Source organism: Lipotes vexillifer, unplaced genomic scaffold (genome assembly GCF_000442215.2).
Source record: "Lipotes vexillifer unplaced genomic scaffold, Lipotes_vexillifer_v1.1 scaffold773, whole genome shotgun sequence".
NCBI classification, from domain to species: domain Eukaryota; kingdom Metazoa; phylum Chordata; class Mammalia; order Artiodactyla; family Lipotidae; genus Lipotes; species Lipotes vexillifer.
Window position 1 is genome coordinate 926,841 of NW_006786767.1, and position 16,516 is coordinate 943,356.

Consider the following 16,516-nt stretch of genomic DNA (forward strand, 5'->3'; position numbering starts at 1 on the left):
AAAAATCCCTACTCCCATGAAGCTATTTTCTAGTTCAATGAAACAAATAAGCAAATACATAGGCATACGTCAGGTGGTGATGCATCATCAAGTAAAATAAGGTAAGAAAGTGGCTAGAGAAGAATAGAGGGGTGAGGATGGGGTCAGGGCAAACAAGAGAGACCTCTCTGAGATGCAGACATCTGAACAATGCTTGATGTGGCGAAGTGGGGAAAGAGGGCTCCAGACAAAGGAAGTAAAAAGTACAAAAGGTCATGAGGGAAGAACATGCTTGGAGTTTGGAAAGGATTCGTTTGTCTTATAGATGTTACGTCCTTGTACTCTCTTCAAAACCTTGTGCAGAGAACAGGGCAGATCTTATACCATTATACAGATAAGGAAGTTGGGGCCCAGAGAGGCTGGGCTGCTCAACCAGATAAACAAGAGGGACAAGAGTCAAATCCCAGTCTCCTGGTTCTAAAATTCACTCTTTTTGACCACACAAGACTACACTGGGCCCATTAATCACCCCTAAATCAGGGTTCTGCCTCATCTTCCCCAGACCTTGGTACCATAAAGACTCAGGCCCCGCCACTTCTCCTACCTACGCAGTGCACGATGACAGCATCCTCCGCCCCAGCCTGTGGGTGGGTGACATCACCGCTTACATACTTGATGGAGGTCGAGTCCAGGTCCTCACAATCCAGTTGGGCAGAGCGTTCATCTTCCCAGTCCTCCAGGTCCTCTGGTTCGCTCTCGTCGGAAGGCAGGCAGAAGGACTGGTAATTGTTGGACTCCCACCAGGCCATCCTTCAACAGGCCAGAGAGGAAAGGAAATTAACTGGGCTTATCACAATTTCCCTTGGAGCACATCTTGTACTGCTATTCACAAACAGTAAGTGCCAAGTGGAGATGCAATTAGGAACTCACCCTGTTTTCTGCCTATTTGTAAATAAACAAGAAGCCTTACTGATTAGCCTAACTGCCTCCTGACTACACCTCAAAAATGAGCAGCCACCGGATGTCACTGGTTTTAAGAACATGTGACTAAAAGGGAATGTTCAAGTAAACTACTCTCCTTAGGCAGCTGAAATAAAATCCTAAAATTTTCTAGCTTCAACTGAATGCATCTTCTCTGCCTTAGGCACTCAGGACAGTTCTCTTAAGGAGACTAACTGTTAAGGTTAAAGTTTAATCTTTAAAAATGTATTCTATTACCAGCAGGAACTACCAGCTTTACAGACACTTTCTGCAATTGTAAAGTGACGTTCAGCTGTGGACTCACTATGCAACAGTGATTCCTTTACCAACTGGGACCCTCAGCTTTATTAATAATACAATCGAGTAACACATACATACTTTTTCTTATGTTCTGCTTCTTCCTTTCTCCTCTTCTTCTCCTCTAATAGTTTCTTTCTCTTGGCTGCTGCTTCTTGTCTTTTCTTCCTTCTGTCCTCCAGCTCTTCTGGGCTCAGAATCCTCTTCCTTTTCGTAGACCCCTCCACAAGGCCTGGGATGAGAACCTGTAGGAAGAACAAGCTCCATAACCAGGAAAGTTGGGGGCTACCTGTTCCTTCACGAGTTTCATTCACCCGTAAAACACACTCTGAACAGAAGCAACGTGCTTAACATTTCACAAGACATTGCATCTCCACGTCACCTTGGGTGGTGGGAAGTGGTAGCAAGACACTTCAATTAAAACATCTTGTAGGCATGGTAACCAGGATACTGTGCTCTAAACTCAACCAAAGCACTGCCATGGTTAGTACAGCAATACATCATTTGGATTAACTTCATTAGGACTAAGGTACTTCAGAAAATAACTTCTTTAAAAAATTGAAGGCATACCCTGCAGGATGCTATTTTAGGTTTAACCATTTTTAATGGAAATCTTCCTCAATGTATTATATCATTCTGTCTTAAACAGAATATTTCAACATCATGATTATCTTAATGACAACTAGCATTTAATGAGCACAGATTAAGTGCCAAATACTGTGGACATTACATACAACATTTATGACTGCCATCCTCTCTTAATGACATAGGGTCATGATTGTCAGCAGCAGGGTATGGTATTTTGATGTAATACAGTGATCCCTTCAGGGGTGGCTTAGACAGACAAGGCTGCTATCACCTGCATTAAATTGTAAAATACACGCTCCTTGTTATTATTTTTATGCCAACTTCTTACATAGTTTTTATACTAGGGTACAGTCAATGATACTTGTATTTCAACAAACACTTACACACTTATTTCTTAACCAATCACTCCCAGCATCATTTTTTGTTCTGTTAGGATGAATGTTTGAAAGAATTTATCCTTACACAAATTAATAGCTCTTACACTGCCTTTATTTCGGAGTAACCGGCCCTCTTGACTAGTCTTCTCCAAAAGGGTTTTGTGAAGATTCACCAGTTGCTCAAATGATTTTCTGTCTTCTTTACTAGGCTCCTTAGAATAATCTTTACCTTCAAATAAGTACATGTGGTTTTCTAAAAACATAAAACACAAAGAGAAAAATGTTAGATACTAAAGAAAAATCCATTGATTCTCGTCAAAGCATAACCAGGGTGAACAAAAGAGCAGCCTGTATTCTAAATGGGCTAAGACTAGCTTGTGATGAAGGTACTGGATTTCTGGTCTCACTAATGCCGATGGGTCTGGGATCCACATGGGGATCTCGTGTATTTACTTTTCAAAGGAGAGAGCACAGCTTTTGGTCCATCTCTAGATGGTCTGTGAGTCTCTGCTGGATGCCTCCACCCTGCTGAGTTCTGGAACTCTCATCACTCGTTCGTTCCACACAACTCCCCAGCATAAATCTCACTGACAGTAAGATTATCTAATAAAGGTAACCAAGAGCATATTTTTAAAATTCCAAACACACCTTTAACACTCAACTTTTTCCCCCCTTTGCTGTAATATTAAAAGGAACAAGTAGAAAATCTAGGAGGGAATAAAGAAGCACAAAAACAATCCCTTAGATTTACAATATTCTTTGTAGATCTCATGAAGCATCTTCATGAGCCTCACCACAGTTCTGATATAACTAACCCTACTTAAGAAAGGGAAAACTGAGGCTCAGACAGTGATCAGGAGACTCCCCAGTTCTCATTGCTAATAAGTGAAGAAGGCAGGATTTCCTGACTCTAAGGCCAATGTGCTCTTTTCAGTACATTACTGTTCTCTATAGAAGGATGGAAAGGTAACAGGCCAGCAAGTAACAATTACAGTAACAACAATAATGGTGACAGTGTAAACTTGAATAGTATTTTATGCTATGTGGTTTGCAACTGTGTAAAAGAGTAAAGCAGGTACTAATAGCACCGTTTTACAGATGAGGACACAAAGGCTCAAAGAGGTTGGGTGATGTGCCAAGATCATGAATCATGATAAAGAGAAGTCATAACAAGCCAAGACTAGCAACCAGAGAGAGGTGAGACAATGATTCTAAAGTGAAACATATTTAATAGCACATGTTACCAAAAATGTATTTTCACAGCATTATAAAATCAGCTGTAGGTATGCTTTCCCCAGAGAGTAGGAAAGCAAAACATTTTCATTCTCAAGAGATCAACTGCTTCACACTTGTACCCAAATCCAACCAGCTGTAATTCTAATTGGCATTTGCTAATTAAATCAGCAGGGGGGCTTTCAATGAGGTGCTCTATCAACAAGCGGAAAAAAAAATAAAGCGTCGAGAAGTGTAAAATATCAACATATGTATCTTCATGCAATTCTCAACTTACGAACGTGATTTTAAAAAAAACAGCCCAGCATTCAAGATAAAGCCACCCTGTTTTCTATTTAATTTTGATAGGGGATGCTGTAATTACTAGTCTTTCATATTTATTTGTATTCTTTTAACCATGCTATCTGTCTTCAGTCTGCAGCCCAGAGAAGTTTAGAGACCACAGGCTTAGACACTTATCTATAGCCTGCCAATGGAATCATCTACCACAGAGTGAGCTCTATACTCATTGATCAAAGACAAAATTCAAAATTTTAATACAACTGGGAAATCTTTTCTGGCAACTGGACTGCCTGAAAAAAAAAATATTTCTCAGTCCAACTGCCAAAATAATTGTAATTATCTTTCTGGAAAACAGTGAAATTTTATTTTGTTCTATTAAACGTTAGGAAAATAGGCTGAAATTAATCTAGATGAGTGCAGAAATGGGTGCAAGCTTCAGTACTTAATGTAATCAAAATGCAACTTAAAAACAGGACCACATACATCTATTTCTTCTCCCACCTAAAATAACTACATGGCAGTAAAGGGATTTTAAAAAGATATATGAGACGACAGTGGATGAAAAGGTCAATAACTCTTTAGAAAATAGAAGTGGCTGGAGGGATGATAACAGAGTGAAAAGAACAATGGAAGCAAAACACAGGTGCCTAGTCAGGGGATGATTATAAGAACACAGACCCTTTCAATCCCCCAAAAGCTTAGAACTTACCATGGACGAGGAACTGAGGGGTGGGGGAACTGAGAGAAAATCTGCACACCAAATACAGGAGTGCCCTGAACCCCTTTACTCACGTTGTCTCCTCAATCTGAGCAAACAGGTTATTCTGACCCTTACCCACCTCTTCCAAGAAAGATATTAAAGGAGTGGAGAAACGGAGTTGCCCAGAGAAAAGACTTCCAATACAGACATGTGGGAAGGTCCCCTTCAGTGTGAAAGACAGCTCACCAACCAGTGATGCTGGAATAAGCCCTGGGAGCCCAGATACCTGCTCAGGCCGGAGCTGCCCATCAGCTTTGGCATTTCACCAGCACAAGTGAACAGACAGCCAGAGCACACCAGGTATTTCAGGAAAACTACCAACAAGGACAAGACAAATTTTTTAAAAAGAAGGAGAAGCAATCGGAGAAAAGAGAGACAACACAGGAAGTAGAGGAATACTTTGTTAAAAGATACAATAAATATTCTCCCTGGAATACTTTTTAAAAGCTATAATAAATGTCCTCAGGATGTTATATCCCTGGAATGAGAACAAGATACATTTAAAACAACAAGCAGAGAATAAGAAAGAGTTCTTGAAGAATAAAAATGGGATGTTAATATTAAAAAATTTAAAAGCTAAACTACGAGGAACGTCAAAGAGCACTGTCTTGTAGAATCACGCCAGCTGCTGACATTCCAATCTCCCCAAACATCCTATAAAAACTATACAGAACAACAAGGATAACAAAACCACCCTGAACCCACGCCTACTACAAAACTAGGAGGCAGAGAGTACTAAAAACTTCAATTTGCAGGTAGGTAGAGAAATGAACATCTCAAACCAGCTGAGTTGGCTCCCAAGCCCACACTAGAGTAGGGTCAGGCAGAGACCGCACAGAAAAGAGGCAGCGGGGTTCTAGCAACGTCAGACACAGATCAAATTTATCCCACATGAGAAGGACACACCCCAAATGGAAAAATAATGAAGAAAGGTCTGAGACCTGGCAGATCAGAGCAGCGGCTACTAAGGAATTGAAAGGAAGGAACTAGAAAGTAGTTGCAGCTTACAATTTGGGAAGGCACTGCTTCTGGGGGAAAGAGACAACTTAGAAGGGGAAGACGTGCTTTGACAGTTTGGTGGCAAAGGGAAAGAAGGAAGCAAGTGATGGAAATTCAGGGTCCTACAGAAACAAAAGAGAATCACAAAACCAGAAGTCATGCCAGCCCACTCTCCACCCAATAAAAGGAAGCAGTGTCAGGTAAAGAAACTGCCCTTCTCTGTATGAATGGAATAAGGTACTCTTGAATTAAGAAGCCTAGTAAGACTATCAGACCTGTCACCTCAGTCCACACTGAATCTCTGTTGCCACTGGTATGGGAAAATAAAGTCATTTCAAAATAACCCTAAGACAACAGGGAACATCCTTACAAAGCTTCTATGTGAAAAAAAAAAATTCAAATAAGAAATTAAAATACTATAGAAATAGAAATGGACAAAAGACAAATGTTGACCCAAATCAAAAAGAAAAAGACAAGATCATCTCATGATCATATATATTGCTTCACTAAAAATTTAAAATTAACGGTACCTCACTTCAGAGTGGTGAAATGAAAACATAGGTATAAGGCACATAAGTTCACACTTAATGCTCAACTGGTGTTAACTATAATTTAAAAAATAACTCATTCTACTATTCAGAAAAGGGATCACTATGTGCAGCATCATACTAAGGACTGAAAGATTTACTAATAAACAAAGGAGAAGATGCTTGCAATCAAGGGAGGAAAAAACACAAAATCCTTGAGATTGATACTACCATAAGCATTAGCATCATCAATTTGGTTCAAAGTTCAGATACAAGGGAACAGCCAGACAATTTCCAATCAGCCTAGGAAGAGTTCTTGAACCATGTTAAGTCTTAAACAGTGTGCCCAGGATGAGAATAGGGCTGGACAGGAAAAGGATGTCCCAGGAGCAGTATCCAGGACTTTCCCTGGGGACCCATCTCACTCATGTTCTAGCCTGGGGTGGCTGCGCCATTGGCTCTGCTCTCACCCCCCACTTACTTCCTTCCTCTTGTTCTCTGCTTCTTTCTTCTGCTGTCGGCAGGCCACCAGAGATCCACTGGCCATCTTCTGTTTCTCCCAGGATAGACTCCAGGTCTATTTCATCCATGGTGCTCCCCTCAGAGGACAGCAGTTTATCCAAACCGAATTTGAGTATCTCACTCAACTTGAATGAAGAAAACAAAAAGTCCAGTTGGCCCTCATGAAAACAAACATTGGATATCACTGACTTGCAAAGTGGCTTAACGACACCAGGCACACTCCTTCTCTGATGGTCAGCCTTCTTTCTCTCCCCATGACAGATGACACCAAGGGGGCTGTTTTGTAGTTGGATGATGGGTAAGCAGAGAGTGATAAATGATAGTCAGAGATGCTGACTTTAACAATTCTCAATAAACAAAAAATCGGAGCCTCCAATTTTTTCTTTTTTTGAATAACAGCCATTTCCTGCATTACCTTAGCACTTCTCATGGAGTCTTTTTCACAGGCAATCCCAGCAGCCACACGAGAGGTCACAGACCCTGTTAGCTACTCTCCCATCCCTTCCACTGCCAAACTTCTTGGAACGAGAGGGCTACATGGGGTACTTCTTAAGTGACTTCTTTCCTTTGGCAATTTTGTTCCTGCCACAGTGCTCTATGGAAACCGCCTTCACAAAGACCAGTAACAACTCCCAACCACTAGACCTGAAAGCCCTTTCTCAATTCTAATGTTGCTGGACATTCCTCTAGCATTGCACTACCCTGCTTCTCTTTCCTTCTCTCTAATGTACCCTCAGCCTATCCCTAGGGCTGCAGGAACCACCTAAAAAGTTCAGATCATCTTTCCTGGCTGTAGCTTCCTACTTCCAACTCTGTACTTCCCTAAGTGATAAATCTGAGACCCTGAACCAAGCCGCATTCACATCTTGGCTCATTTGCATCTTGTCTCTTTAGACTGGGTCAGTTATCTCCAGATGGTATATTTTGTGAGTAACTTGGAAATCTTAATGTATTCTGTATCAGCTTGAAAAAAATTCAGGCAGCTCACCTAAGCATCAAACAAACCTGGATACATTGATCTTTAACCTGGATATATATAACAAGGCGACTGGCACCAAAAATAGAAGAAAGCCAACTATTTATGAAAAAGACTGGTCCATCCTGGGACACTCCCTTCAGTCTACCTTATATTTATGCTTTCACTTGTGATGTGTCTCAGTCACCAAGGGACTACATGTGTTTTTAGAGAAGCAATATATTACAGTAATTAACGGCATGTGCTTGGAAGTTCGAGAGTACTTGGATTGGCGTCCTAATAAATGAATGTCCTAGGGCAAATTATTTAAAATAGGAATAAAGAGAGTGCCTACCTCATTCTCTTGTTATTCATATTCACGGAAACAATCGGAGAGAAGCACTTTATATGATACTTAGCACACAGTAAGCGTTCAATAAATGTTCACTACATCTGCATCTGCCTCTCTCTGTTTCTATTATGTTCCTCCTGCAGGATAACAAACCTTCCTTCCCTGAGGACTTCAGGATCCTATACTTCTTAAATTTACTAAACAACAGTTACATCTTTTACTATTGGATTCTTTTTATTTTACAAACAAACCCTGCTTTCTTCTGAGACAAGGGCATTGGGTTGTTACCTTTGCTTTTGGCAACCAAAGAGATAACTTGCAGAGTCTTGGTAGGGAAGAGAGAAATCAGACATTAGAGCCAGAACGTAACCTTCCGATAACCACCTTCCAAGCTGGGCAAGATTCCGACAGAGGCCCTCTCAAACAGCCAAGGGTCTATGTTCCCACTAGTATTTGGCCCACGGCACAGAGGCATGTCTACTCAATCACATGGACATGACCGGCAGCCCGCATCACAAGGACACCCCGACTGAATCCCGAGCCCCTCCTGCTCTGGGAGAGAATTCCAACTTCTCACTGACAACCCCTCCTCCTCCCACACCCAGAATGTGGGCACTCCGAGGCTCCACCATCTATTCCCACCACCAGACCCAACACTGAACTTGTCACTCTCAAGGTTCTATGGGAGAACTCGTGCATGGAGAACTATATTTAAGAGTCTCTGCAGTCTGTCCCCACCTCTCTCTCAAGCCTTCATCTTACATTTGTAATTGCCTTTTGGATAATGTGAAAAAAAAATACGTACAGCCGGCCCTGCCACCAGCATGAATAAGCGTGCACACATCAATTGGGAACCAAAGGAAGAAAAGAGAAAGAAAAAAACCACACTGTGCACCTTGAGATAAACAAAAATCAAACAAGTAAATGCATAAAACCCAGGGATACTTTCTAGTTCTAGACCTAAAATAAAAGAAACCTTGAGGCTTTCCTGTAAGTTACCAACTCACTAACAAAACGAATGTGAGCCCTGTCTTGCAAAACTGATGTGTAAAGATATGCACTGGTCTTTGTGGATACGATAGACATGTGAGAAAAAGTTTTTTTTAACCAGACTAACTGTAAACTGGGTAATTCTGCTTATAATAGTGTTTAACTTTTTTTTTCCTTTAAATACTTGTTGTATTGATATTTTCTGTTTGATAAACTAGTCCCTTTAAAGCCTACTCTCTTACAAACTTTTGCAAATGAAATTTTTGTCTCTGAGTTTTCCTCTAATAATAGTTTTGTTTATATTTTATTTTTTACTGCAAACTCTATTGACTAAAGCGTAAATTATCTTCCCTTGCTAAAACTCTGCCTACCTTCTATCTTCCTAATTTCTATCCTCATCATCCAGGCTTAAGACCTTACAGACATCTTTGAATTTTCCATCTCCCTAGCTTCCCACCTCTAAGCAGCCAACTCCTGTCATTTCTTCTTTTGTAATGTTGCTCACTCCAGACCCTCCCACTGCTACTGCCCCATCAGAGGTCTATTACTCACTTCACACTTGGATCTTTCCAGTATCCTAGGAGTTGGTCTCTCCGCTTCCAGCCCCTCATCCCTGGGTCAAAATGGGAGAACCTGGGATATATCGTAATACGGGTTCTAATTTTAACCCAAGGGCTGCTACAGAATATCTCTAAGCCGTCTTCCAGAAGACAGCTTTTTCTAAAGTCTTCCAAGCCAGCACTTGCTTCCTATCCTGCGTCCCCTTCTTCAAGCAATTAACTCTAGTTCTTTCGTCTATTCTTCCTATGGTATAATTTTGAATTCCTGATCTTGTCCACCTTCCTCTGAGTATGAAGCAGGTGATGTAGAGCGCTGATTAAGATGGAGGTATGAGATTAATCATTATTTATTATGCTGAGTTGTTTATCTAATTCTCTTAAGGCCCCCTGAGGTAACTTGTGGTATCCTCACTTTTAGAAAAACAAAGGTTAAGAGATCTGCTCAAAGCCACTCAGCCAATAAGTGGCAAGGCTTGGATTTGAATCCAAGCAGAGGGATCCAAAGCCCATCCTCATTCTGTATTTTTCTGCCTTTATATATCAGATTCATTTTAGCTCCCACAGCAGCTTGCGTGCAGTAGATACGATGGCCGGTAGGAATTTGGCCAGAGAACAAATGTGTGGTTGGGGAGAGTGGGTGGTTAATTCATTTACTTTCTCATCCACAGGAGCACTGACTAAAACCAGGACATATTCTAAAGTGAAGAATATGTTTTACCTGGAGGTCAGCATGCGCAGCAGGTTTCTGGGCTCCCAGAGTAAAATGGCCCCCTTCTACGATCGTGTTGGTGAGCTGCAGCTTGGAGGCTGCTTTCCTACAGACTATTTCTTCCACAGTGTCTCGGCCAATCAGCCGAATGACTTTAACGGACCTGTACAGAAGTCAAAGGAAAGCAATGCGCTAACATAGAATTGTCTGCAAAGAAGGGCACAAGCATGCAAGGTCAATACACCTGAAAGAAAACAAACCCAAAATGCCATGTTCAGGGTACAACTAAAGGGAAGTGGTTGTACGTGAACCTGAGCATTTGTTAGACAGATCCGGCCTCTAATTCTCACTGAACCTTTCCAAAAAAGTCAAGGGAAGGATGATGAGATGGCCATAACTGGGGTTCTTTATCTGTGGTGGAGGAAAACTTTTGGGAGATCTAAATCATCCTCAGGCCAAAGGGTAAGACTTATCTTTTTAGCTTAGCTCCATAAAGCCATAACTTCATTTTTTAACTGAATTAGACCTTAACTCAGGAAGGATGAGATAAATAACTTCTAAAGCTTCCTTCTAGTCCTTTCACAATTTTACTTTGCTTTTTTTTTTTTTTTTTTTTTGTGGTACGTGGGCCTCTCACTGTTGTGGCCTCTCCCGCTGCGGAGCACAGGCTCCAGACGTACAGGCTCAGTGGCCATGGCTCACGGGCCTAGCCGCTCCGCAGCACGTGGGATCTTTCCGAACCGGAGCACAAACCCGTGTCCCCTGCATCGGCAGGCGGACTCTCAACCACTGCGCCACCAGGGAAGCCTGACTTTGCTCTTTTTAACAAAGCAAGTATGGAATAATAACATGCCCATCCCAGTACTACTCGTGAGTGAGCAACAGAGCTGGGCTTAAACCTAGCGGTCTCTCGCCCTCCAGTCTAGGACTGTCACCGGCCCATACTCTTCACCTTCCTCCCCAACCCAGAACTGCTCAGGAGCCAAGGAAGTGGAACCATGCTATGCTTAAATCTCTCACTTGTTCTGGCCAATTCGGTGAGCCCTGGCAGCTGCTTGCAAGTCATTCTGAGGATTGAAATCACTGTCAACAAAAATAACGGTATCTGCTGCCGTTAAGTTCATGCCAACTCCACCTGAAAACAATGCAAAAAAGAATGTTATCAGCAGCACATGGGCTAGGGACCAGACAATAAAGACGCAAGGCTACAGTGGCCAGATTGATAAATTGAGAGCAGCCAAAACAATTGGCTTCATCCTTCAAACTGACACCCCCATCCCCAACTCCAGATAGAGCCTTGTAGTGGTTAAAAGTCCTACCTGGGCTCCTATCGCCTGACTTGGGAAAGTTTAACGACTGAAAGTAACAGAATGAGGGCAGCAGGGGTAAGGAGCAAAAGTGGGTACTTAAGTTCATGCCCTGAAGCCATCTTAAATTTCTTCTGTTTAAAACTCTTCATTGTAATTTGTTTAGAATCGTCTATAGAAAAGGCCACATGCTCTTTCAGAACAGTTTTAAATATGAGTGAGGTCTGCTGTGGGCAACATTAACAGAAAAGCTCTTAACATCCACTGCAAGGTACAACTAAGCAGTAAGACCCCCGATACAAGTTAATGAGAAGAGGGGATGCCATTTATTACACTCCCAAGAGGAGCAGGGAAGCTACCTCCCTCTGACTGGAGAAAACTTCAGTTAAGTCTCTTCTGTACGTGTTTCCACATTAATCGAAGACAAGGTAACAAAACCAACCAAAGGACAAGAACACTCCCTGGGACAACTTTCTGGTCTTTCTTCAGCGCTGTAAGAAAAGGGCTGTGGAGGATCCTTGGACTACAGGAATTAAGAGAACCATGAAGGCAAATTACAGCCTTCTCTTTGATTAATGTGGAAACAAGTACAAAACTGACTCCCTCTTTGCAGGGTCATGACAGCTCGTTGCTGAAACAAGCAAGCCTGAAACAGCTTGTTCCAAGAGCCAAAATTAAGGACTAACTTTTGAGACAGGCTACTGTCTCTATGCTGGATCTCAAGACAAGCCAGGCAGGAATATTCTAATTAAACCCTTCATATAAAATTAAAGTTGGAATAGATAATAAAGACTGATTACTGAGAGATTCTAAATTATACTTAGTAATAATGATGGCTACCCTGGTGCTGTGCTTTACTCCCGGCCAGGCACTGTTTTAATAAGCACTTTACATATATTAACTCCTTTAATCCTCGCAACAATCCTATGAGCAGTTACTGTTATTATGCTCATTTTATAGATGTTGAAATGGAAGCACAGAGAGGTTAAGGGATTTACTGGAAGTTGCACAGCTGGAAAGAGAAAGTACCAGATTCAGTGCCACATGGTCTGGCTCCAGAGCCTATGCTTTTTACCCACTATTCCATAATACCTCCCAGGCACTTCTTTCATTAAAGTGTGATTCCCTAAAAATTTTCTTCTTCTTCTTGGGTTAATACTGTCTAAGTTCAACTCTTCTTCATGAAGGGGTGATATTTTATAAATAAGTTGTAGCCAGACTTCTTTGGGACATATTCATTAGCTATCACTGCCACCTGGTGGCGATATGACTCAATCAGAAATATTTGAAAGTTGGAGGGAAACTGCTGAATAAAGGATAATGATGCAAATCTACAGCTAAAAAGCAAGAGCAAACAGGACAGTGTTTGGAAAAGACTCATGTCCAGAACTGCTTTGGCTTCTAAAAGATCACTGTGTTTCAACTAATTCTGAGTACTCCAAGGAGATTAGTTGAAAAGCAGAGATCTCTTTCTTCCTAATTTTAGACGTTTCAAACAATGCTGCTCTCTGAATATGAAGATGATGAAATCAGTAAAGCATAAATAGGGCTGTTTTCCCAACAGTGATGATATCTGCCCTGATCCTTTCGGTCTCTCCTAAGTCTACCTCTGAGACAACTAATGACAGGAACAAATGGCTGAGATCCAGGGTGCAGTCGATGATCTTGGAAGTGAGTGGGGTCAAATGAATCTGACCAGATCTTCACAATACAGTGGTGAGACGTACACAGGCAGAACAATCTCCTTGTGGTCAAGAAGTATATCTAACACTTCTTTTTTATACCCTATAGTACTAGGCGCTTAATAAATGCTTACTAAGTAAGCCTGAACTCTCTTCTCATAAAGATATTGATCTCTCTTTATTTATAGAGGACACATATCCCTTCAGAGCTCCTGCATCTATTCCATCAAGATTTAGGTCTACAAAAAATAAAATAATGAAACTTAAGATTCTATGAGTTTAAAACTAACTTAAGGTCTGCTTGTTCCATGACATGAGAATAATTTCATCTCCAAGAGCTGATGTTGTATTATTTAAAGAAATGAAAACATTCTGTAACTGGTAAAACACTATAAATGTCACGTATAATATTTTTAACAAGTTTATATAGGCAATGTTATAAATAATTCTAACAAGCTGGCAATTTCATTATCACATCTTTTAATACTAGGTTTTTATTAAGCTTTTACAACACTATTCAAGAGCTACTTGTAGGAAGGACAACTAGTAGACAGGTTGCTATCTCACTTCATGTCTGGGAAGGTAAGCTGTCTTTATCAAATGTGACTAAAATTTTGCAGAAAATCATAGAAATCTTTCATGATAATCCCAGGTCAATAGTCAAAGCAGATAAGAATTACTTTCCAATGACCCCAGGTTTTAGCCTTACTTCCTTGATGAGATGAAAGCTTAGATCGGTTGGATAGAAAAGAACACCATGCTAGAAGTCCAGCACCTTGATAAACTTATGTCATCTGCCTCAGTTTCCCCTTTATTACACCCCTCAGTAATAACCTCACCTTTCAGAGAATTAAGGAAAAACATACTAATGGTTAGCATGTAAATGTACCATGTCACCCCTTATTTGTCTGCTTTGGTCAGTGACTATGTGGCCTACCTGCCCTGGTACTCAGGAGAAAAATAAAGATGGGCTGCTGTCCAAAGTTCTTGATGGCCAGGTGTCTCTCTTCTCCTCTCACGGAGCCATCCACACGCTCATAGCTGTAGCCTTCACACAGAGGGAGAACAACAGAGAAACATTAACCATTTCCAAGTATTCTCTGTGGAATTAAACACTGTCAGCCCAAAACCAAATGCTAATTTGTCCCTTCTCATATACAGGCATGCCCCTACTGTAAGCAATCTTCCTTTGGTTCTGAATAATGTTCTTACACTGCTTTCCTCTGTAACAGCCCCACACCCCAGGTAATTCTTCAGGGGCCTATCTGGACTGTTAAAAGTCTAAAAGTCTTGAGCAATGTAGCGGTCAAGGGATGTCACCTCTATAATCCATGTAGTCTTGGAGAATATCCAACATCTGGGTCATCTGGGAGAAAAGTAAAACTCGATGGCCCCTGGCAAGAAAAAGAAAAGGAAAACTCCCAACTCTGATAGTATTTGAGGTGGGTTTCACTCAGGTGACACTTACCAAAGAATGCAAGTTTATAAAGAAATGAAATACTGAATCAGAAATATAAATGTCATAATCATTTACAGAGACTTCTTCAGTAATGCAAAATGCTTTATGTAAGGATATAACTGCACATGTAGCTGTATCCTTAGAGCAGTTCTCAAACTAGAGTGGGGATATTCCCAGGAGCATGTGTCAATGCACCAGAGGGTATAGGAAGAATGGATAACCAAGACACCTCTTTCTAGGATGTCAAATACTAAATGGAAAGAAATAGACACTTTTAACAGCAAAATAAAAAAGATTTGTGAAGAGAAAAATACAAAATTCAAATGTACAAAAAACAAAACAAAAATTGATAACCCTAAAGAGCTTGTGGTTGGCAATCTATAGCTATTCTCTACTTGGGGGTGAAAGTTACTATCCTTTCGATGTATAGCATTATTGGTTAAAAATTCTGAGAAACATCACTTTAGAGAAGCAAAGGGCAGGTGGCATCTCATATCCCATGTGATACATGAGAAAATTTATGTAGGGAGAGGAGAGAGGAAAGGAGGAGGTAAAATGGATTAAGTCAAGAACAAATTCAAGGGAACTCCCTGGCGGTCCAGTGGTTAGGACTCTGTGCTTTCACTGCTGGGGGCCAGGGTTCAATCCCTGGTTGAGGAACTAAGATCCCACAAGCTGCGCAGTGCAACCAAAACAAACAAACAAAAAACAAAGTCAAGCTTAGAGCCCCATGCTATCAGCCATTATTTGACCGTCACAGAGAGTGAAGTAAGTCAAAAAGAGAAAAACAAGTATCGTATATTAACACATATATGTGGAATCTAGAAAAATGGTATAGATGATCTTATTGGCAAAGCAGAAATAGAGACACAGACGTAGAGAACAAACATATGGACACCAAGGGGGGAAAGGGAGGGGTGGGATGAATTGGAAGATTGGGATTGACATATATACACTATTGATACTATGTATAAAGTAGATAACTAATGAAAAAGAAAAAAGAAAAAAAGTTTGTGTAAACAAAGCAGCACAGCACTGTCAAAACAACATTCTCATTAGGAAAACAAATTTAATCTGATTTTGCAATGGGTGCAGATGAACAATTATGAACAACTCCTTCAAGACTCTAGCCCCAGATAGGTAGAAATCGCACTGAACTTAAAATTGAGGACCTCAGTTCTAATCCCATCTCTGTCATTTGCTAGCGGTGGCGGCCTCAGACAAGCCACACAACTTCTCTGGGCCTGTTTCATCACCTGTGAAAGGAAAAGTTTGGAGAGAAGATATTTACAGGTCCTCCTCCAACACTAAGACACTTCAAGTAGATACATCATAGCCAATAAAATATAGTAAGACGTGCAGTTATTTGACTTGCACATTCCTAATGCTGGACAGTTTTGCCAAATCTGAGGTTTTAGGTTGGTTCAGGCCTACTTGGGTCAGTTGTCCCTAAGGGATAACTTTGAAATCCTTGGGAAACTAGGATTTTTCTAGACTCCTCTGTCCCTCTGGGGATCAGGAAGATCAGATACAGGCTGGTCACCAGGCCACTGAACACTTAGCAGAAACTTTAGAGGCTCCAGAAGTGACTCGGTCATCCGATGCCCAACTCATGTCTCAGAGAAAGAGTCCCCAAGTTCTCCCTGGGTTCAAACCAAGCCCCATAAGTTAACAGAAGTAAATATTTACTAAGCACTTATTATGTGCCAATTCAATGCAAGGTACCAGCAGGAAATGAAACAAGAAATGCTTCATGTTATCTCTGTCCCTGTGGAACTAAACAATATAGCTGGAGTGAGATGGTTAATATACAGCAATTAACCAGACAGCAGATTAAGCCAAGCACATTGCCAAGCACTGGATTAGGATCCTAAGTGCTGTATGAAATCAGGAAAGGAAAGGATGATTATGGAGGGGATGGTGTGGGATGGAATGGAATGGCGGGGGGGGGGGGGGG

At 41.1% G+C, this 16,516-nt stretch overlaps 1 protein-coding gene across 4 annotated transcripts in view; it reads right to left on the minus strand.

The window, feature by feature from the left end:
• The window catches only part of CHD1L (chromodomain helicase DNA binding protein 1 like), a 51,617-nt gene that overhangs the window by 10,246 nt on the left and 24,855 nt on the right, over positions 1–16,516 (minus strand). For all 4 annotated transcript variants that reach the window (XM_007459378.1, XM_007459376.1, XM_007459375.1 and 1 more), the window contains 8 exons: positions 14,421–14,494; positions 14,038–14,148; positions 11,132–11,246; positions 10,121–10,274; positions 6,505–6,670; positions 2,327–2,475; positions 1,339–1,502; positions 584–789 (listed from right to left, as the gene is read on the minus strand). In XM_007459378.1, coding sequence (XP_007459440.1) covers positions 584–789; positions 1,339–1,502; positions 2,327–2,475; positions 6,505–6,670; positions 10,121–10,274; positions 11,132–11,246; positions 14,038–14,148; positions 14,421–14,494 — 1,139 coding nt within the window. The remainder of the gene's footprint in view (positions 1–583; positions 790–1,338; positions 1,503–2,326; positions 2,476–6,504; positions 6,671–10,120; positions 10,275–11,131; positions 11,247–14,037; positions 14,149–14,420; positions 14,495–16,516) is intronic.